Raw genomic sequence first — 17,205 nt, 5'->3', positions numbered from 1 at the left:
GCCCCAGGCTGGTTCCTGAACGCTCGGACATCAAAATGCCCCCAGGCCCAGGCTGGTTCCTGAGCGCTCGGACATGGAAACCTCTCAGCCCCAGGCTGGTTCCTGAACGCTCGGACACTGAAATGCCCCCAGGCCCAGGCTGGTTCCTGAACGCTCGGACATTGAAATGCCCTCAGCCCCAGGCTGGTTCCTGAACGCTCGGACACTGAAATGCCCCCAGCCCCAGGCTGGTTCCTGAACGCTCGGACCCAACCCCGTCCGCCCTGACCGCTCAGGGACACCACCCCCGCCCGCCAGGGGGCGCCGCTCCGCAGGCCGGCCCCTTCCGCCAGTGCCCCCCGTCAATGGCGCCCGGGCTCGTCCCCGCCCCCGTCCCCGTCCCCGTCCCCTCGCGTGTTCCGCGGCGGACATGGCACCCCGGCCCGTCCCCTCCCGTCCCGCGTGGCCGCCCCGGTGCCGTGTGTCCTGCGGCGGAGCGGGCGGAGCCGAGGGAAGCGGGTGGATTTGGCGGAATCACGTGGCGCGGTCCCTGCTGGCGGGCGGGACGGTGGCCGGGAGGGTTTCCCGGGTAACGGCGCCGCCGGCGAGCGGGGCGGCCGTGGCTGCGCGGGGCCCGGCGCGGTGCAGGTACGGGCCCAGAGCCCAGAGCCCAGAGCCCAGAGCTCGGGCAGCGCTCGGCTCCGAGCCGCGGCCAGTTCCCTCTCCCGCTGCTCCCCGGGGCGCCCGTCGGGCCTTGGAGCCCAGCCCTGGCCTGCGCCCGCCGCGCGTGTGCTCCAGGGAGAGCCGGAGGAGGAGGAGGAAGAAGATCAGGTCGCGGCTGGCATGATTAAAAGGTTACGTGAAATGTGTTAGGCTGTTTAAGCTTCCCTCCGTCCCCGTGGTTTAGCCATACCTCCTCAAAACTTCCGCTTTTTGCGCACTGTTGTAGCATATATCCCAGCAAGTGCCGCCTTTGTTTTGTGCACGAAGTCATTTGTGAGCCGCCAGGTCTGAAGATATGGCTGAAAAGTATATTTGTTAAGGTTAATGTTTGCCTGTGATCTTCTGTTACCGAAATTGTAAACATGTTTGTTGTCCTTTAAGTGACATATTGTTAGTTTTTATAAAAGATGTAATTAGGGGGTAGGCAGAAAAAACCCGTCATTGTAATGTAGGAAAAAGTAAAGATAATGTCAGGAGAATCACTTGTTTTTTCTGGCAAGGCTAGAATTAAATATTCCCCACCTGCTGAAGTAGCTGGCACAGTTAGTAAATTGCTAAAGCATCCTGCGTTTAACATCGAGTGTGCTTTGATGTGAAAGCACAAAAGGATGCTGGATTATGTGTGCCCTGAGAGGTAACGTTCTTAATCTCCTTACCATGTTTTCAGAGATATTGTCCAAATGCTTACATAAGGATATCGTGCTGAATTCAACGCCTGGCCAGTCTGCTATAAAACTTCTTTTTTTCAACTGCCAAAGCCAAGGTGTCGGGTGGTCTATGGATGGATAAGGAGTGAAAGCAGGAAACAGTTGTCACAACTCGCCTGTCAAAATCAATTTACTAGGTAGGTAACAGTCCTGTGTACTGAGTGGGCTCCATACTGGGAGAAGTTTTATTTAATGGTAAAAGCACTTTTGCAAATGTTTAGCCCTTTTATGTTTACATCACACTTCTCAGGCTGGAAGATGCTAGTGTAGTTTAATGCTGCCATACATCTGCAGTTTTGAAGGCAGCCATATGTGTTGAGCAGTGTGATACACAAAAGCTTTGCAGCCTTTTGGTTGTTGGGCATATTTTGTACCTGAGAAGTTGATGCAGACTTAGGGGAAGGAGAGGGGTGCAAATGTCATTGGCTTTCTCCATCAGGGCAGATCAAACCAAATGCCATTCCCTAACCTTAAAAAGATTTGCATGTATTTATTGTTTACTAAATCCAAAGCACAGCAGAGATGATGAAACAAAACTAACAGTGCCAGATGTTCCCAGTGTTGGAAAAGAAGCGTAGAAAGGAATTAAAAACCCTTAAAATGAAAATATTACTGCATTAGATTCTCGTTTGATTATTAGCAAAATGCTTGGGTTGCTAAGAGAGCTGAGTTTTGAAGAAAAATGTAAAGATGATGAAGTTAATCAGATTTTATTTATCCCTCAAAGTTTAAATGCTGAAGCTGGTGTTTTGGAAATGAGTATTTTGCTTGTAAGGAATTTGGGTGATTTAGGTACATTTGTGCTGATTGTCTCATTCAGCAAATAGTTTTATAAGGGATGGGAGAATGGTGTTTGTCATCTCTCAAGTTATGGATTGGGGTTTTTTTCCTTATAGCTCTATTCAAGAAAATCATTAGGTTACATCAATTTCAGAATGCATTTAATTAACTTCAATTTAAATTTTAGTTTTTAGACTCAGTTGTTTGGAAGGTAAAATCCAGCTGCAAATTATGGCTCATCGATTTTCAAAGGAAGAATTAGATGAGCAGTTTGAAGAGTTTCTGAAAGAGGTATGTTTGAGAGCAAGGTCACATGCCTATTCTCTATTAAAAATGGGGAAAATTGAGTATGGAAGAATATGAAATGTAAGATTCAGCTCTCCTTTTATCACATAATTAACATAGCTGTCTTATCTATGGGTCTTAATTGCTAAGCTAAATTCATACTATTTTGCTGTATAGATATCAAGAGAAGAGTTTTGTAATTAAATAAATATTTTTGTCGTTGCCTGGTTGTATCTTCAGAAAGAGCCCTTGGTTCTTGATTTTTGTTTCAGTTTTATTGTTGGTGCTACTTAGTACCAGAAGCTTCAAATTGATGTATAATTGGAAATGAGGTAAAAAAAATCTGCCTGTATACAAACACAAGCTACATGTTTAAAATTTCTGTATTTTTCTGTGCAGTGCTTACTCTCACTGAATTATATTTAAAAATTCTTGTATAAAATGAAGCGTGTTGTAGTGATTCGAAAATTTGAATTAGATTCCTTTAATTCCTCATGGTGCTTCATGGTTTTGAGTACTGGCAAAATCCTGCAAGTCTGTGGGTTGTGGCTTAATCTAAGAATAATCAGACATGATCTAAATGCCCTGACTAGGTATGTTTTTTTCAATGCAGATAGACCTTTTATTTCAGAACTTGCCCTCTGGTCTGTCAGAACACGGTGTGGTAACCCTAGAACATAAATACTGCTACATAAGGCCTTCACTAGAATTTAATTTTGTATATAAGCAGACCTAGTGATGGCAGAGAATATTTGTGGAGTCTCTATTATATGTAATGTATGCATGAATTTTTTTTTTTAAGTAGAGGCTGTGTTACAATTTAATGACTTGTGAAAAGTAATTTAATGATGTAACTAAGTTAGCACTCTTGAACTCACTGAAATTATTAATGTTAGTAAAATTAGAAAACTAGTCTTTGCATTTCCTTCAAAATTCTTTACTTATGGTTGTTACAGAGGGAGCTGCTCTGGTGAAGAGAAAAGAGTTTTATTCTTTTATTTGTTATGCACATCTGTCAAAACTCTTCATGTGATTGCTTCTAGTATTCCATTCCTCATTTGACACACTCTTCTTCCCCCTCAGCTATTGCCCACATTGAGGATGCTCATAAAAAAAAATTCATATAACTGTTGAATTATTCTAAGTGGCATTTGGAATGTCCCAGAGAATGTAACTTCAACAATTCATGTCTTAATTTTTTTATAATTTCAATCCAAAATTGTTTTCAAACTGCTAATCCAGTTATTAAAAATATGCACTGTGATTTTTGCTAGCTAGATACAGACCCAGATAACAATTATGTTCTCTTCCCTCTGTTATTTTTACACAGGCATCTTCTGCTATGTCCTTCTCCTTGCTTTTGTTTTTTATAAAACGTGTTTGGCCTTTTAATACTAGAAAGATGAGAAACTGATGTGGTCCATTTCTTGAAACCTGTCTGTAGGTGATGTTTGTGTTGAGAGTGTCGCAGCAGGTGGGGAATAGTAAATTCAGTTTCTCAGTAGTTTGGGGCAGACTTAATATTGTTGAAGCAAATCTTTCAAAAAGGAAACGGAGCAGGATTTTTCCCTTTTAAATAACTCTTAATGAATCTGTGTTTGGGGTGAGTCTATGTATGTATGTTTGTGATTAAAACATATGAAGTTAAAAGAAAGGCTGTATATACAGCTGGATGATGCAGGTCTAATAGGAGGATTAAACTAAGTCTTTTGGCATATACACAGAACTTTAAAAGCTATCAGTGGATTTTCTAGACTATTATTATACAGAAGGAAACACAAATGTGTAATAACAATGACTGCATGTAGGATAAATCCTTTAATTATTCCCTCTGCCTGGTCATGCCTATTCCAAGCCCCTTGCCAAGACACCCTGTTGTCATCCATAATTCTTCCCATAATCCTTCCTCCTCCACTGTCTGTGTTCCTTTCCATCCACTCCTCACCATCAGGATCTTGTTTTGGTGTGCTTCCTCCTGTTGTCAACTGGATTTCCCTTGAGCATCATCTGCCATACTGGTTTAGCTCCAGGTTTTCAGTGTTTGCTGTGACATTCTCTTGGGATATGCTATTGTGAGGAAGTCTTTCTAATACACAGTGCTTCAATTAATTGAATTAATTGCCCTTTTTTGATGACTCAATGCAATGTTGTGAAAAAGCTATTGTCTGCTTCTAGTATTTTCAGTTGACCGTTGTTCTACTTGATATTCATGGATACTTGGGAAGGAAGACTTTCAAAAGGAAAGGCTATACCATCCTTATTAGAATATCTGTAGAATTGTATCTGGAAGAGAAACACTGCACATTAAGCCACGTTAGAGAAGCATTTTAACTTTTTATTAAAAGATCAAATAGATTAACATATTATTGTATAATAAAAGCATATTTTGGAGTAGACTTATATAATTGAAAAATACTGGTTTCATGGATTAATTAGGACAGCTGGTCATGAAAGTCCGAGTGGTTTACATCAAATTCTGTATTACCAATCTTTTTTACGTTCTTTCACATGCAGAGGAGGTGGTAAGCTGATGATGTGCGTTGTAGATGTTCTGGTTCTTAAAACTGCCTCTTTAGGCTTTTATCAATGTTGAGATTAAACAACTGACACTTTTTGTGTGTTTGTGTTCCTGAAAGGCTGAGAGGTTGTCTTATGGAGGAGGGGAAAGAACAAATTGGTGCCACTTACTGGTGCAGAGAAGTCATTACGAGTCCAAAAAGTTAATTGATGATTGACTGATTTACCTTTTTTTCAAAGGAAAGGAAAAAAATCTGGAAGTTTTGCTGTTGAGACAACTGATATGTTGGGGAAAATACACCAGTATTTTTGTGTCAGCGTTTCTCTCCCAGCTGCTGCACCTTTACTGTCAGCAGTTGACAAGATGGCTGGACATGGAAAGTTTCCAGAATTTGAGCACAGCCTGTGGGAGTTGCAGGTTCTTTAGTTACAATCCACTAAGGAGAGTGAGCATTCACTGAAGTTCTGCTTGCACAGCAGAGGATCCTGTTAGTTGTAAAAGAAACAGCAAGTGATAACAGAGTTTGCTTGCATCAAGCACCTGTCAGTGCTTCCAGCTAGCAGGAGGCAGTCTGACCTTTGGGGACAATGGCACTAGTGCTTGTGTTGTGACTAGTGTCAGGAAATTGTTATTAGTGGGATATTTATTAGAAATCTAAAGCTGTTTCGTTCAATGTCACAGAGCCAACTGAGAGAAATTGCAATACATCCTGTTGTCAAGCAGTTTCATAATTTATTAAAATTGTGGGTTTTTTAAAGTGCAAGGCTCTGAGCACTTCTTTCTTTCTAAGATGTATGACAGACATTTAGTTTTCTCTAGTGAAACTGAAAGCTCTAAAGATGTTCTTCATCAGAGATACTAAAAAGAATATTTTATTACAATTATTTTTCCTTAAATTATAGTTTTATATAATTGGCATTTGATTTTTGAATGAAGAAGTTGAAATTTTAGTCATATAGTAAAAGTAGGCTTTTATGGCAGTGTTTTTAATGTAATAGGAGGCAGAAGATTGCAGAGGCTTGTTTTAATAAAACATACCCTTGTGTTTTCCATGTTAAGTATCCACAATCCTGTTGCCTCTAATGCTGGGTTTATACTATCAGATTTTCTTATTTGTGACTATTACAAAAGCGAAGCTTTTGAAATTTTCCCATGTGATGCATTTCATATGTGAATTCTTTGTTTCTTACCATTTATGGCTTTTACTAACTCTGTGCACCATGTTCTCTAAGACACTTTAGGACAATTGGTTTTAACAGTTGTAGCTAAAAATTTAGATTAAAAGTATTCCATTCCCCTTAACCCCAGTTTGCTGCACAAAGAATATGTAGAACATAAGGATTCAGTGCAGTCGATTAATGAATATTTCCTTGTTCTGTGTGGATAGCTAATTGTGACTCTGAGCCTGCTGTAGGCCATAAAGAGCTTTATTAAAAGAAAGGAGCAGAGGTTAGTTGTCTTTTCCTTCCTGTTACTTATCAGTAACTTAAATTCATATGGTGTCCATACTCAGATTTTCTTTCCATTGATTCGAGCCATCAGTCAAAATCAGCATGGATGACTAACACATATGAAAGTTTAATACACAGTTGGGTAGGAATGGCTCTGGCATTTCTATTATATTCCATGAATACAAAGTATAAAATTAATTTCTGAAGTCTGATTTGCTGGCAGCCAGAATGTTGCTAGTGCACATTTGTTTTTAGAATATTAATAATAATGTTGGCATACAAAGCAAGGATAAGGTAAAATTGTTTCTGCTCTACCTCATTATCTTCAGGGATATAGTCAGAGTTTTGGTTCTTACACGTCTTAACTAATTGAAAAAGAGCTGATTTTGCTGTTCATTTGAACTTAGTTTCTCTGAAGCGATCCACTTTTAATATATCCAAATTCTGGCAGTGGGATTATTAAAATATACAGTATTATTCCATACGAATATAGTTATTGTTCCTTAATCAGTTTTGTCATGCATATACAAGAACGGCAAACAGTGGGGAGTAATGAGAGGCATCTGGACTCAGAAGTCTAGAATTGAGTGGCTGAAACAATGTAAACATGTAAAACATCTCTTTAATCTTGTATGCAATTTATTCAGTCTCTTTCAGATGATTCACTTGGAAATTCAAAGAAAAAGTCCAGCATTCTTGAGAAATTGGGACAGCCCAGGAAAAAAGAAGAAAAGAAAAAGGATTCAATGCCCTGGTGGTTATCTGAGGAAGACTCGGATGATGGTGGTAAATTAAAAGTTTTGCAATGTTTTGGCCACAGGGGGTCAGGCTAGTCCTTTCTCATACTGCATGTTAGGCCTGGTTTGAGATTAAGCTGGTGCCACTCGTGTTTTAGAATGTTACAGTGCAAGTTTGTAAAGCATAAAAGTCAAATAGAATTGTATTTTTTAATGGTTTATATTCAAGTTGTATGCAAGCTGTTTGATGGGGCTTTTTCTGTAGCTTTTGAATTAATCAAATTTGTAAAAAATAAGCACATTATAAATAGTAAAATAGTTAGAAAATATAACTTACAAACTGGCAGAAATATTGGTATATGTGTTTTGTAGCCAACCTGTTCTTTATACTGACTTTTTGTAACTTTCTGTTTTCAAAACTGTAGTGGAAAAAGACCAGTTTGTATAAACATGCTAACTGCAATATTTGTAGTAGGTTGGAAAAGCACAAAGAAAGAAAACTTTTCAACACCAAGATGTATGTCTTCAGTATTCCCAGCATTTCCCTTGCCAAGAACTGTGGCTCAAGGCAAAATGGGCTGTGATGACATGATTGCTGGCTCAGTATTGACACGGTCACATAGTCCTGGAAGAAAATACATAATTGTTTGCAAGCATTCCACCTCTATTTTTTTTTTTTTTAATTTCTACATTATCTTCTTGTTGGATAGTAAAACCTATAGTAGTGAGTTTCCACAGGATGTTTGTTTGCCCTCTTCTTCTTGTAGTAATTGGTGGTTTCTTAATTTTCATGATTCGTATTAATTGCAAGTGGACCCTAACAGAAAGTTACAAAAATCATTTTTTCATCTGACAGTTAAAATACTGCTGATAGTCTCAGATTTTAAGACTATCTGTCAGTGTCATCTTAGTGAGGAGTCCAATCCTAGTCAGCAGTTGTGCCATTTAGGTTTAATCCTAATAGGTGCTACCTGGACTTCTTGTCTGTCTTGGCCTTTTAAGATGTTGATGTAAAACTCACATGGATATGAGAAAATTCTTATCAGGTGGTTATGAGATATGATGTTTTCCTTACAGCTTTTCAGATAATGTAAGGATGGAGTGTTCTTGCTGGGCAATGTGAGAATTAAGAGGTTATCATCACCTCATTTTTCTACATATTCAAAGAAAATTCTGATTACTTTAGAAGCTCAGCATGTTTCCATGGTTTTTCTGAGATGCTTGAGGCAACCCAACTTTGATACTTATGGTAGAAAACACACTGAAATAGGTTCCTAAAGGGCAGGGTGATTACAAGTTTTAGAGAACAGTGCCTGTGTGGATTAAGTAAAATTAAAAACAGAGTCACAAGAAACAATGTGATTATATTGAGATGTTCTATCCAAACAATTTCTACCACTGTTGTTTTTAAAATTAAGAATATCTTATCAGTTGTGCAGGTTAACTAGAGGTAAAGCTATTAGGACTTTACCTACAATTTACTGATGTGTGAAATACCTGGTAAACTTTTCAACGTCTCTCTTAAGAAAAGCTTCTCATTTAATGGAAAAACATTCAAAGGCTGAGCCTACCCGGTTTTGCTAGTATGGAATCAATTTACGTGCAAAAGAAGCTAGCCTGTTCATATTCATACTGTCGATGAGGGACTGCTTTTTGGGGTTTTTTTTGGAGGGAGTTGAAAGTAATGTGTGTGTAATGCAGTTTGAGTCCCAAGATCCAACATCTTGGCAGTTGGACATACCAAAGCTGAGAATATAGGAGTGAACGCCAAGTGTGCCAGATCTGTGCACAGAATTCTTCCCTGAGCAGTGTTTTTGCCAGGTGGATTATTCATTTTATTTCATTTACTGCTCTGTCACCGCTCTGCATAGAATACCACACTCATGGAGCATATGCAGTAAGCTATAATCCCACCTAGTACTTTAATACTGCCAAGCAGAGGGGCCTTTAATTCCTGCTAGAGGGCCTTCTTTCTGTCTTAGCAAGAAGGTGGTAACTCCATGGCGTGAAGTGGATCTCCTGGTTGTGGCATCCCATGAGGAAAGGGATGCATTTGTCACACTGGACACGTGTAAATGGTATCAGTTGCAAAATACATGCTATGATGAATCTCCTTCTGCAAGGTAGGGTCTAGTTGTAGGGCAATTAACCTAGAGTCAAAAGAGAGCCATTTGCAGAGACCACCGCTTGGCCACCTTTGGGATAAATTGAGTTTTCCTCTGCAGTTTTATGTGGCTATGATTTTACTTCATATGGACATATTTGTGGTGTTTTAAAATGACAGGTTGGGTGACTGTAAGGAGTTCAGTGTGGATAGGCTTCCAGAACTGCTCATGTTCTCCTCTCTGTATCTCTCTGTTTTTCTTGTGTGCTTCCAAGTACTTTGTCACATACCATTTTGCCATGTCTAATATTCTCAGCATGTGTATGTTGTGTGTTGTCCTATTAAAAGTGGATGATGGCACAGCAACATTGCAATGTAAGTTACTGCACTGGCTGACTGAGAAGATGATTTAGACTTGTAGTTTTTTGTAAGGTTATATGTAAACATCTCCTAAACAGCAAAACAGTTTCTTATGGGAGAAAATAATAACACTGCTGTGATGCTAACAAACATGAAAATAAGCGGAATTTAATTTCAGGAAAGTGTAATGTCAGCATGCTTCAAAATTTTTGGAGGCCCTTCTGTGTCCTTCTAGGCTGGACCCTTCATGTTGGTTGCAGATAGGACATAGTCAATAGACTATCAGCTAACAGAATTAATGTTTTAAAAGTTGTTTTATCATCATGAATCAAACTTATATAAATGCTTAAATTTTACCTTCACCCACAGTGTGGCAGTGCATTCATTACAAATGCATGATCCATATGTATAAGTTGATGTCTTTGGGTGTGACTGTTTAGAGATAATGTTATCTGAAGAAAGTCTGGATCATTAGCTTGTGTAATACACCAAGCTGATAAGTTGCTTGCAGTTTGAGTTTTGATTTTGTGTTACTTCATTATCTATATCACACTTTCTTGAAAGACAAAGAGAAGAAGATTAAATATGTGCTCTACACTTACTTGTTGTCTGTTCTTTTTCTTTCCCAAGGCATCTTGTTGCAGAAGTGCCAGGAAATAGATAGAGAGTTAAACTAATAGCCTGTTTCACTGAGAAGTATAAAGTACATTTTAAAATAACTCCATGAGTTATTCTAGGCACGTTTAAACTGTTTGCTCTTCAGCTTTAAACTGAAATGTGCAAATTATGATTCAAGACACTGTCTTCCATATTGGACAGGTTGGAGACCTAGGTGATGTCCTTTCTACTTGATTTTGTCATTTAAATGATAAAAATAAATTGGATACTAAGAATTCCTGTCCTGTCTTGCTTGCATGTTTGTTCCTGCTGTTTGTCTTTTCAAGATTTTCAAATAAAATTTGTTAAAGCGAGGAAAGAGAAGAAACTGACAGAAAGCCATGCCGAAGTAGTGGAAAACACTGAACAAAAGAGTCCCCATTCCCAGTCTGGTATTTGATTCAATATGTTTTGATATATTTATTCAGTATCAACCTTGTATTATTAGTGTGTTTCCTGTAGAAAATCCTTGGCAAACTGTCCATTTGACCAAGCTGCCACATACACATTGTCTGTATAAAAGACAATAGCAATCAACTTGTCCTGATGTAAGCGTGGCATTGGTGTTAAATTCAAGCAGATCAGTAATGTTTTGGAGAGCCATGAAAATGTAATATTTGGCACTTGGTCTTTGGATCACATTGGTGATATAGGTTGTAGACTATAGAACATCTCCTATGCTAGTTTTCTGGAGTGTATGTGCAGTCTAGAAAATGTATGTATATGTTTTCATAAGTCTCATTTGCATAGAATAGGTGTAAAGCATCTATGTCTGGGAGATAAATACTAAAAATTAATTTATTTCTCAAATCAGGGTTAATATTTTAAATATGAGCAATATGAGGACCTCTGTACTTATTTCAAATTGCTCTTTTAAAAGGTATCAGGTGTTTGCATTATTTATAATAGATGGTATGCTGAAAACACTTTGATCATGAGAGCAGTTTTCAGCATAGGTGCTGTTATCTAAAACTTAATTCTGCTAACATGAATGAAATTTGCTCTGCTGCTGAGCAGGTCCCCACAAGGGTTAGAGCAAACAAATGCAGTTCTTATATCTGACAGTGATAAAGACAGTAGTAATTTATACTTATGTACCTCTGTTTTCCCACTTTTCTTTGTACCAACCTACATGCTTCCTTTCAAACCTCATAGTAAAAACCTTTCACTGTTGAAGTAGTTTTACTAGTTTTCTTTGTTTTCACGTCATTTATTGAGCTCCTAGAGCAGTGCAATTGAATACAAAGTATACCTGTATCAAGAATCTTTTTAAAAATAAGAAAAAAAGGATTGGAGAAGAGTAGTTCTATTTCCAGAAGTTATAAGTATTAACTTTAGTTTTTACTTACAGGTAGAAAATCAGAAGTAATTCAGTGTACAAGAAACTGAACTGTATTACTTTTTCAGAAATGTCACTTTGAAGTCTCACATCTTGTTCTTCTCTTTATTCCCTGTCCACTGTGCATTAAATTTTATAATGTTTTTGTACACTTAGAAGTAGTTCCCTCTAAATCTTCCAGTGCATCTCGCAGCAAGGCTTTGTCTAAATCCAAAATGTTGGAAAAATTTCACAAGGACAAGAAAGATTCATACTTAAACAAAGAAGAAGGAGCCCTCACTTCTGACAGTCCATGCAATTCTGAGGGTAACAAATTTACTGTATTTTATATGGTATTAAAAAGGTAAAATAACTCAATTCTGACAGTCTTGGTCAGATTAGGAAAAAAATAAGTTACTTTTTTGAGGTAGATGTTTGTTACAATCACTTTGAGTCCTTTGTTTTTAAATGTTTCTCTGCAAGTATGGTCATTATAAATATTCAAAGTGAAACTCAGGTTCTTATTTTAATTCATTTCAAGTGGGTGTACTTGAAAAAAGAATGCCATATATCATTAGCCTTACAAAATGTTGCTTAGAAACATACAGGTAGTGAAATCTTTGGCATTCAAGATAACTACTTAAGAAGCTTTTAAGAGAAGTAACAGGTACCCACCCCGCAAAAACAAATGGCTCTTGCTAACCTCACTGAAATCCATGGGACTGTTCAAACACAAAAACACAATGAAGAGACTCAAATCAATATGAGTTGATATTTTCTCCAGGTTTGATAAGTTTCCCAGAGTTCAGATTGTGTAGGATGAGAGAAAACAAATATTTTTGCCTTCACTAGCAGTGAGTAGTGTGTGTGGGTGTTGAGAGTGGCTAAGTTGCCAAGTTTAATGGCTGCAGAAACAGTATTAGATTTTCAGATTATTAAGGAAGTTGCTTTTTTAAAAAAACTCTTATTTGACTCAAACCCTGACTAGCAAAATATTTAAAATTAGTAGATAGCTTGCATAAACCCTGTGAAGCCTTCAAGATCAATGTACATCTGCTGAGAAATTTCACTCTATATCAGATGATTTAAATTAAAAAAACAGAGGAAAATGTTTTCTTTAAACTTTTGTTTTATTAAACATTCTAATTGGGTTTTTTTACTGTTGTATAATCCCTTCTCCTTTCTTGCAAATCTCTACATAGGAGGTCAGTTGCAGTAAGCATTTGATATATTCTGCTAATATATTCTCATTCAAAAACAGGATTGGAGGTCTGATGAGGGTTTGGCTAATCTAAAGCTCTGCAAAAAACCTGTCACCCAGCTGCAAACAGACGCCTATTTGCTGTCTTGGAAACTAGAATAGAGCGCCATCTGAGTAAATTACGTTAAATTACTGCATTTGGCTACCTGAGAAATGGGCTATTTGTAGTTTTTTACTTCTGTTCAGCACTTTGAGCTTTCCATTTTCTGCTTTTCAATGTAGCAATATGTATTTATATTGGCATTAGCCTTTGTGCATGTGGAGCTTGCCTTTTAGACAGTGTCTCTGACATTGTTTGTTGCGTGCAGGGCAAGTCAGTAAGAACTCTATTGAGGACAGAGCTGAGGTTAGATACAGGGATGTGGATTTCCAAGGTGTGGAATCTTCTGCGCTTAGCCTCCCAAAAAGACATGCAAGGGGACTTTATCATTAAAATCCAGAAAATAAACCTATTCTGTTTTTTTAAAAAGGAGGCTCTTACCATCAGAATGAATATGCTGAGGGCTGCCCAGTAGGGAGGGAAAAGGTGTTGAAGCTCCTACTTTCCCACCTTCCCTCACCCTAAGTGTATTTTTAGTACCAAAGGGAAGGGATTGTCCATTGTCATGATATAGGCAAGTATGGCGTTTTTAAATGGGACTTGTATGGGCTTGTGTAGGGGACAGAGGAAGATCTCAGAGCTGAAGCACTTGGTCAGCACATGGAAGACTGATTTTGTGTAATTGATGTATGGATCTCCTGTCTCCTGCAGCAGGAAATGAGCTGTCGTCAGTGTCTTCACCCCTTCTGCTGTGCTCAGTACAAGGACACAGCTACATCTCAGCATCATGTGGCCAGGATGAAAAATTCTGAGTGTTACCAACTGAGGATTCATGTTGGAAAAAACAGACTTAGTTTCTGTTCCCTTCTGTGAGAACTGCTAAATAATTTCATGTGTCATTTGATAAAATGCATGAGCAGCTTTTCTCCTGTCCCTCCTCCAATGAGAACTTATCCAGAATCTGAGTATAAACGTGTGTGTTTTGCAGGCAGAAGGGAGTTTTTGAACTAGGAGTGTCCTGCGATATCTGGTTTTTAGTCTTCCGTGAGGAAGTAGATATGGCAGTGTTCTGCCTGAGAGCCAGCAAAAAGTTGTTAAGGTGATGTTGAACCCTCACAACAGTGAAATTGCAATTAGGAGAGAGCAGCTACAAATTGTAGTTGCATAAATGTGTAGAATGGCATAACTGGGTGTTCATCAGTGACTTTTAAGAGACTTTGATTACTGTTTTTTTTCCTTACAGCCTTTAAGCAGCAAATGAAATGTAGCTGCCAAGCCAATGGCTTAGCAAGTTTAAAAAAATCTATGGTGATCTGAGGTAGTAAATCAAATGAAATGGGCTGGGTTTTAAGAAAGAAATATCAATTTCTGTATAGGGTCTGTGTGTGAGATTGTCTTTCATGAGTAATGTGACAGTAACTCAGGTGCATTTGACTCATGCTGAACCTTAGGTGTGTGTGCAAATATGAAGGATAGAAAGATAATGTTTTTAATAGCTTAATTAATTAAACGAGATTTGCATGTAGAATCAGTGGAAATTAGGTGAATGCGACTTGTGAGACTGCACATCTTTGCAGCTGCAATGCGAGATTAAAACTGGTGGTTCTGGCAGGAGACTAGAAAAATGATGTGTCATGCAAGTAACTTTTAGATGGTAGTCAAGAATATTGCAACTTTGTTCCTAGGAATGCTTGAAGCCAATGGAAACTTTCTCAAGGTGCAGAACACTTCACAGCCTGTGGGAGAAGGCCATGAAAACATGGATGTGGAAAAGATGCAGCTTGAGAAAAGTAATGGAGATGCTGTATCTCTGAGTAGAGACAGCCTGGAAACAAATGGTGAGAACTGAGAGCCCATCAAGTTAACTAAATCTAAATAAGTTACTATTAAATTTTTTACCTTAATTCATTTCAAGATGGGATTCTTCGCTTCTGTCAGCTGTGTCATGAACTGAAGTCTCCTAGTACTAGTTTGTAGTGATTTGATACCATTAGTACTTTATAAGTCTGTCTGTAGCTGTTGTTAACTATTTTTGGCTATTCTGTGTGCACATACAGCACAGACACAATTTATTTTCTTTTTTGAAATTCAGATTCAGTTTTAGCTTCTGGGCCTAATCAAAGTATTGTAGGAGTTGGATTGGATACCTTGGAAGAACAAGAAGAAAAAGAGATCTTCTTTGCCAAGCTTGAACGAGAAGCTTCCTCTACTATTGATTATTCAAGATTAAATAAAGAGCTGGATTCCAATGATTCTGTCATACTTGCACCATTTGTACGGTAATTTAGGGGGAAGAAAGGTTGTGGACTGTATTAGTGGGCACATGTGGGTGGGTATGGCCACTGAGACTTTGTTGGATGATATCCTGTATATAATTTCAGACAGGTTTTTTTTTTGTTTATTGTGGTTTGCTTTTTTTCTTCAAGACAAGGGAAGAAATGAGCTTAATAAATAAAAGTGAGAGCATGAGTTAGTGATGAGTGGATGTAGCTCCACAGTCTTGGGCATAACTCAGTAGAAACAACTCAACATTCATAATTGTACAGAGTAACTAAACAAAGATGTAACAACTGTTAATAACAAGAAAATAGATCAGGAAACATTCTGTGTCACTTCAGATGTGATATTACAAATGAATCTAGAGGAAAGATACCTAATCTTCATAGACTAGGGCAACCCATTTATAATCAGTTATGTGAAAATAAGTTCCAACATCTGTAAGAGAAATGGATGAAGGGGAAGTTCAGGCTGCTCTTGGTGAAAATGCTGAGTTCAGAGGCAACTTCTGATATGAAATGGTTAGAGAAACAGAATTCTGGAGAGCTTTAGATAAGGGCAAAACTTCTGTTTTATGGGAAAAAGGGAAAGAAAGGAGAGGTGGGTGATTTTTAAAATGATTTTGTTAATCCAAAATGACCGGGTCAGAATAGGAAGCAAACCTTGATGGTAAAAATATTTTTTGAGAAGTTAATGTAAATGTTGAAAAGAATGCAGAAAGGGAGTGTTTTTAAGAGTTAGATTGAGAATTTTAGCTGTGAAATACTTTATTTTAATAATTTCTGACACTTTTACAACTTTTCTTACCTTTGATTTGGTTTGTTGGACAAATTACAATTTTTTCTTTTATTAATAATTGTAAGAAATATCAGAGTGCAGAGTTCCAAGAAAAAGAAGTATATTTATTTGCTGTCCAAAAAGAGAGTAGAATTTTCGTTTTATTTCTCAGAAATGAAAATGCTGAAAAAGAAGAAGAAGAACCTGCACATGAAGAGAAATCTGGTAATACAATATTTTATTTCACCTGTAGTTCTTACATCAGCCTTTTAGGCTGCTGTTGCATTATGACTGTGCAGCTGTTATTCATACAGAGGGATTAAGGTGTTTACTTTTGCTTCTGTGCTTTTCTTTTCTGAAGTGGATTTTTAATCCATTGTAAGCCATAAGACAAAAAAAGGGAAAAAAAGTAGTAAAAATCCTGCATCATTCATGAATGAAAAAAAACCCTCTGATGTTGAAATTTGATTTACTCCAGTGTCTTGTCATCTGTATTTTGTGCCATCTTCTCATACCTGAATTTAATCTCTGTAATCTGCAGTATTACTCTTACCTGATTTCCCCACAAAATTTTCATGCTACATTTCTTGCTTATTTGTCTTTCACTTGTCATGTCTCTTTATTTTATGCTTCATTGCTGTCATATGATAGTGTGTATTCATGCAATTTAATGGATTGTATTTTCAAATGTATATATTCAGCTGAAATTTTGAGAGGTCCTGTTGTCAGGATTGAATTTCCCAAGCATAAGGAGGATGTATTTGTAAACCATAAACACATAAAGAACACATTATGATCCAGTGTTTTGCAAGGGTTCTAGGCTTAAGTGTTACAGATAATGCAGACACTGGAGCCTGTTAAACCACAGGAGCTGAGGGGGAGAGATACAGCAAAAGAGAACTGAAACTTGTCAAAGGATCTAGGTAACTGAAGGAAAAGCCTTTGGCTTGCTTGTAAAGTTCATTCTCTGACACACTTGGGTTTAAATAGTGCTTTGTCTTAAGAGTGGCTTTTGGCCGACCAGAGCAGGTCATAAGAAGCCAAATTACAGATTCTGAGCCTCAAAACTGTCTAAGTGAATGTACAGAGTACTTTATCTGCAGGGTTGGAATTGCATCATTGCACCCCTAAGTGAGAGAGAGTAATTGAATAAAAGGGGTCAGTTCAAGTACCCCTTGAGACAAAGCATGTCTGATCACAAGGCAGCTTCCTTTGAATTTAGAGATATTAT

General features: G+C 37.9%; 1 protein-coding gene across 4 annotated transcripts in view; it reads left to right on the top strand.

The window, feature by feature from the left end:
- The first annotated feature begins 709 nt into the window (after window positions 1-709).
- CEP162 (centrosomal protein 162) overlaps window positions 710-17,205 on the top strand; it is a 43,018-nt gene continuing 26,522 nt past the window's right edge. For 2 of the 4 annotated variants that reach the window (XM_063150596.1, XM_063150595.1), the window contains exons 1-7: window positions 710-833; window positions 1,370-1,546; window positions 2,377-2,480; window positions 7,091-7,229; window positions 14,606-14,758; window positions 15,013-15,199; window positions 16,147-16,199. In XM_063150596.1, coding sequence (XP_063006666.1) covers window positions 2,421-2,480; window positions 7,091-7,229; window positions 14,606-14,758; window positions 15,013-15,199; window positions 16,147-16,199 — 592 coding nt within the window. In that variant the 5' untranslated portion in view covers window positions 710-833; window positions 1,370-1,546; window positions 2,377-2,420. Of the gene's footprint in view, window positions 834-1,369; window positions 1,547-2,376; window positions 2,481-7,090; window positions 7,230-11,776; window positions 11,947-14,605; window positions 14,759-15,012; window positions 15,200-16,146; window positions 16,200-17,205 lie in introns of those variants that run through there. The other 2 variants (XM_063150598.1, XM_063150597.1) reach the window with 2 other exon arrangements.

The sequence above is a fragment of the Melospiza melodia genome, chromosome 3, assembly GCF_035770615.1.
Source record: "Melospiza melodia melodia isolate bMelMel2 chromosome 3, bMelMel2.pri, whole genome shotgun sequence".
In the NCBI taxonomy this organism is placed as follows: Eukaryota; Metazoa; Chordata; class Aves; order Passeriformes; family Passerellidae; genus Melospiza; species Melospiza melodia.
The sequence above is the reverse complement of the archived record's forward strand: the minus strand, read 5'-3'. Positions and strand labels throughout refer to the sequence as shown.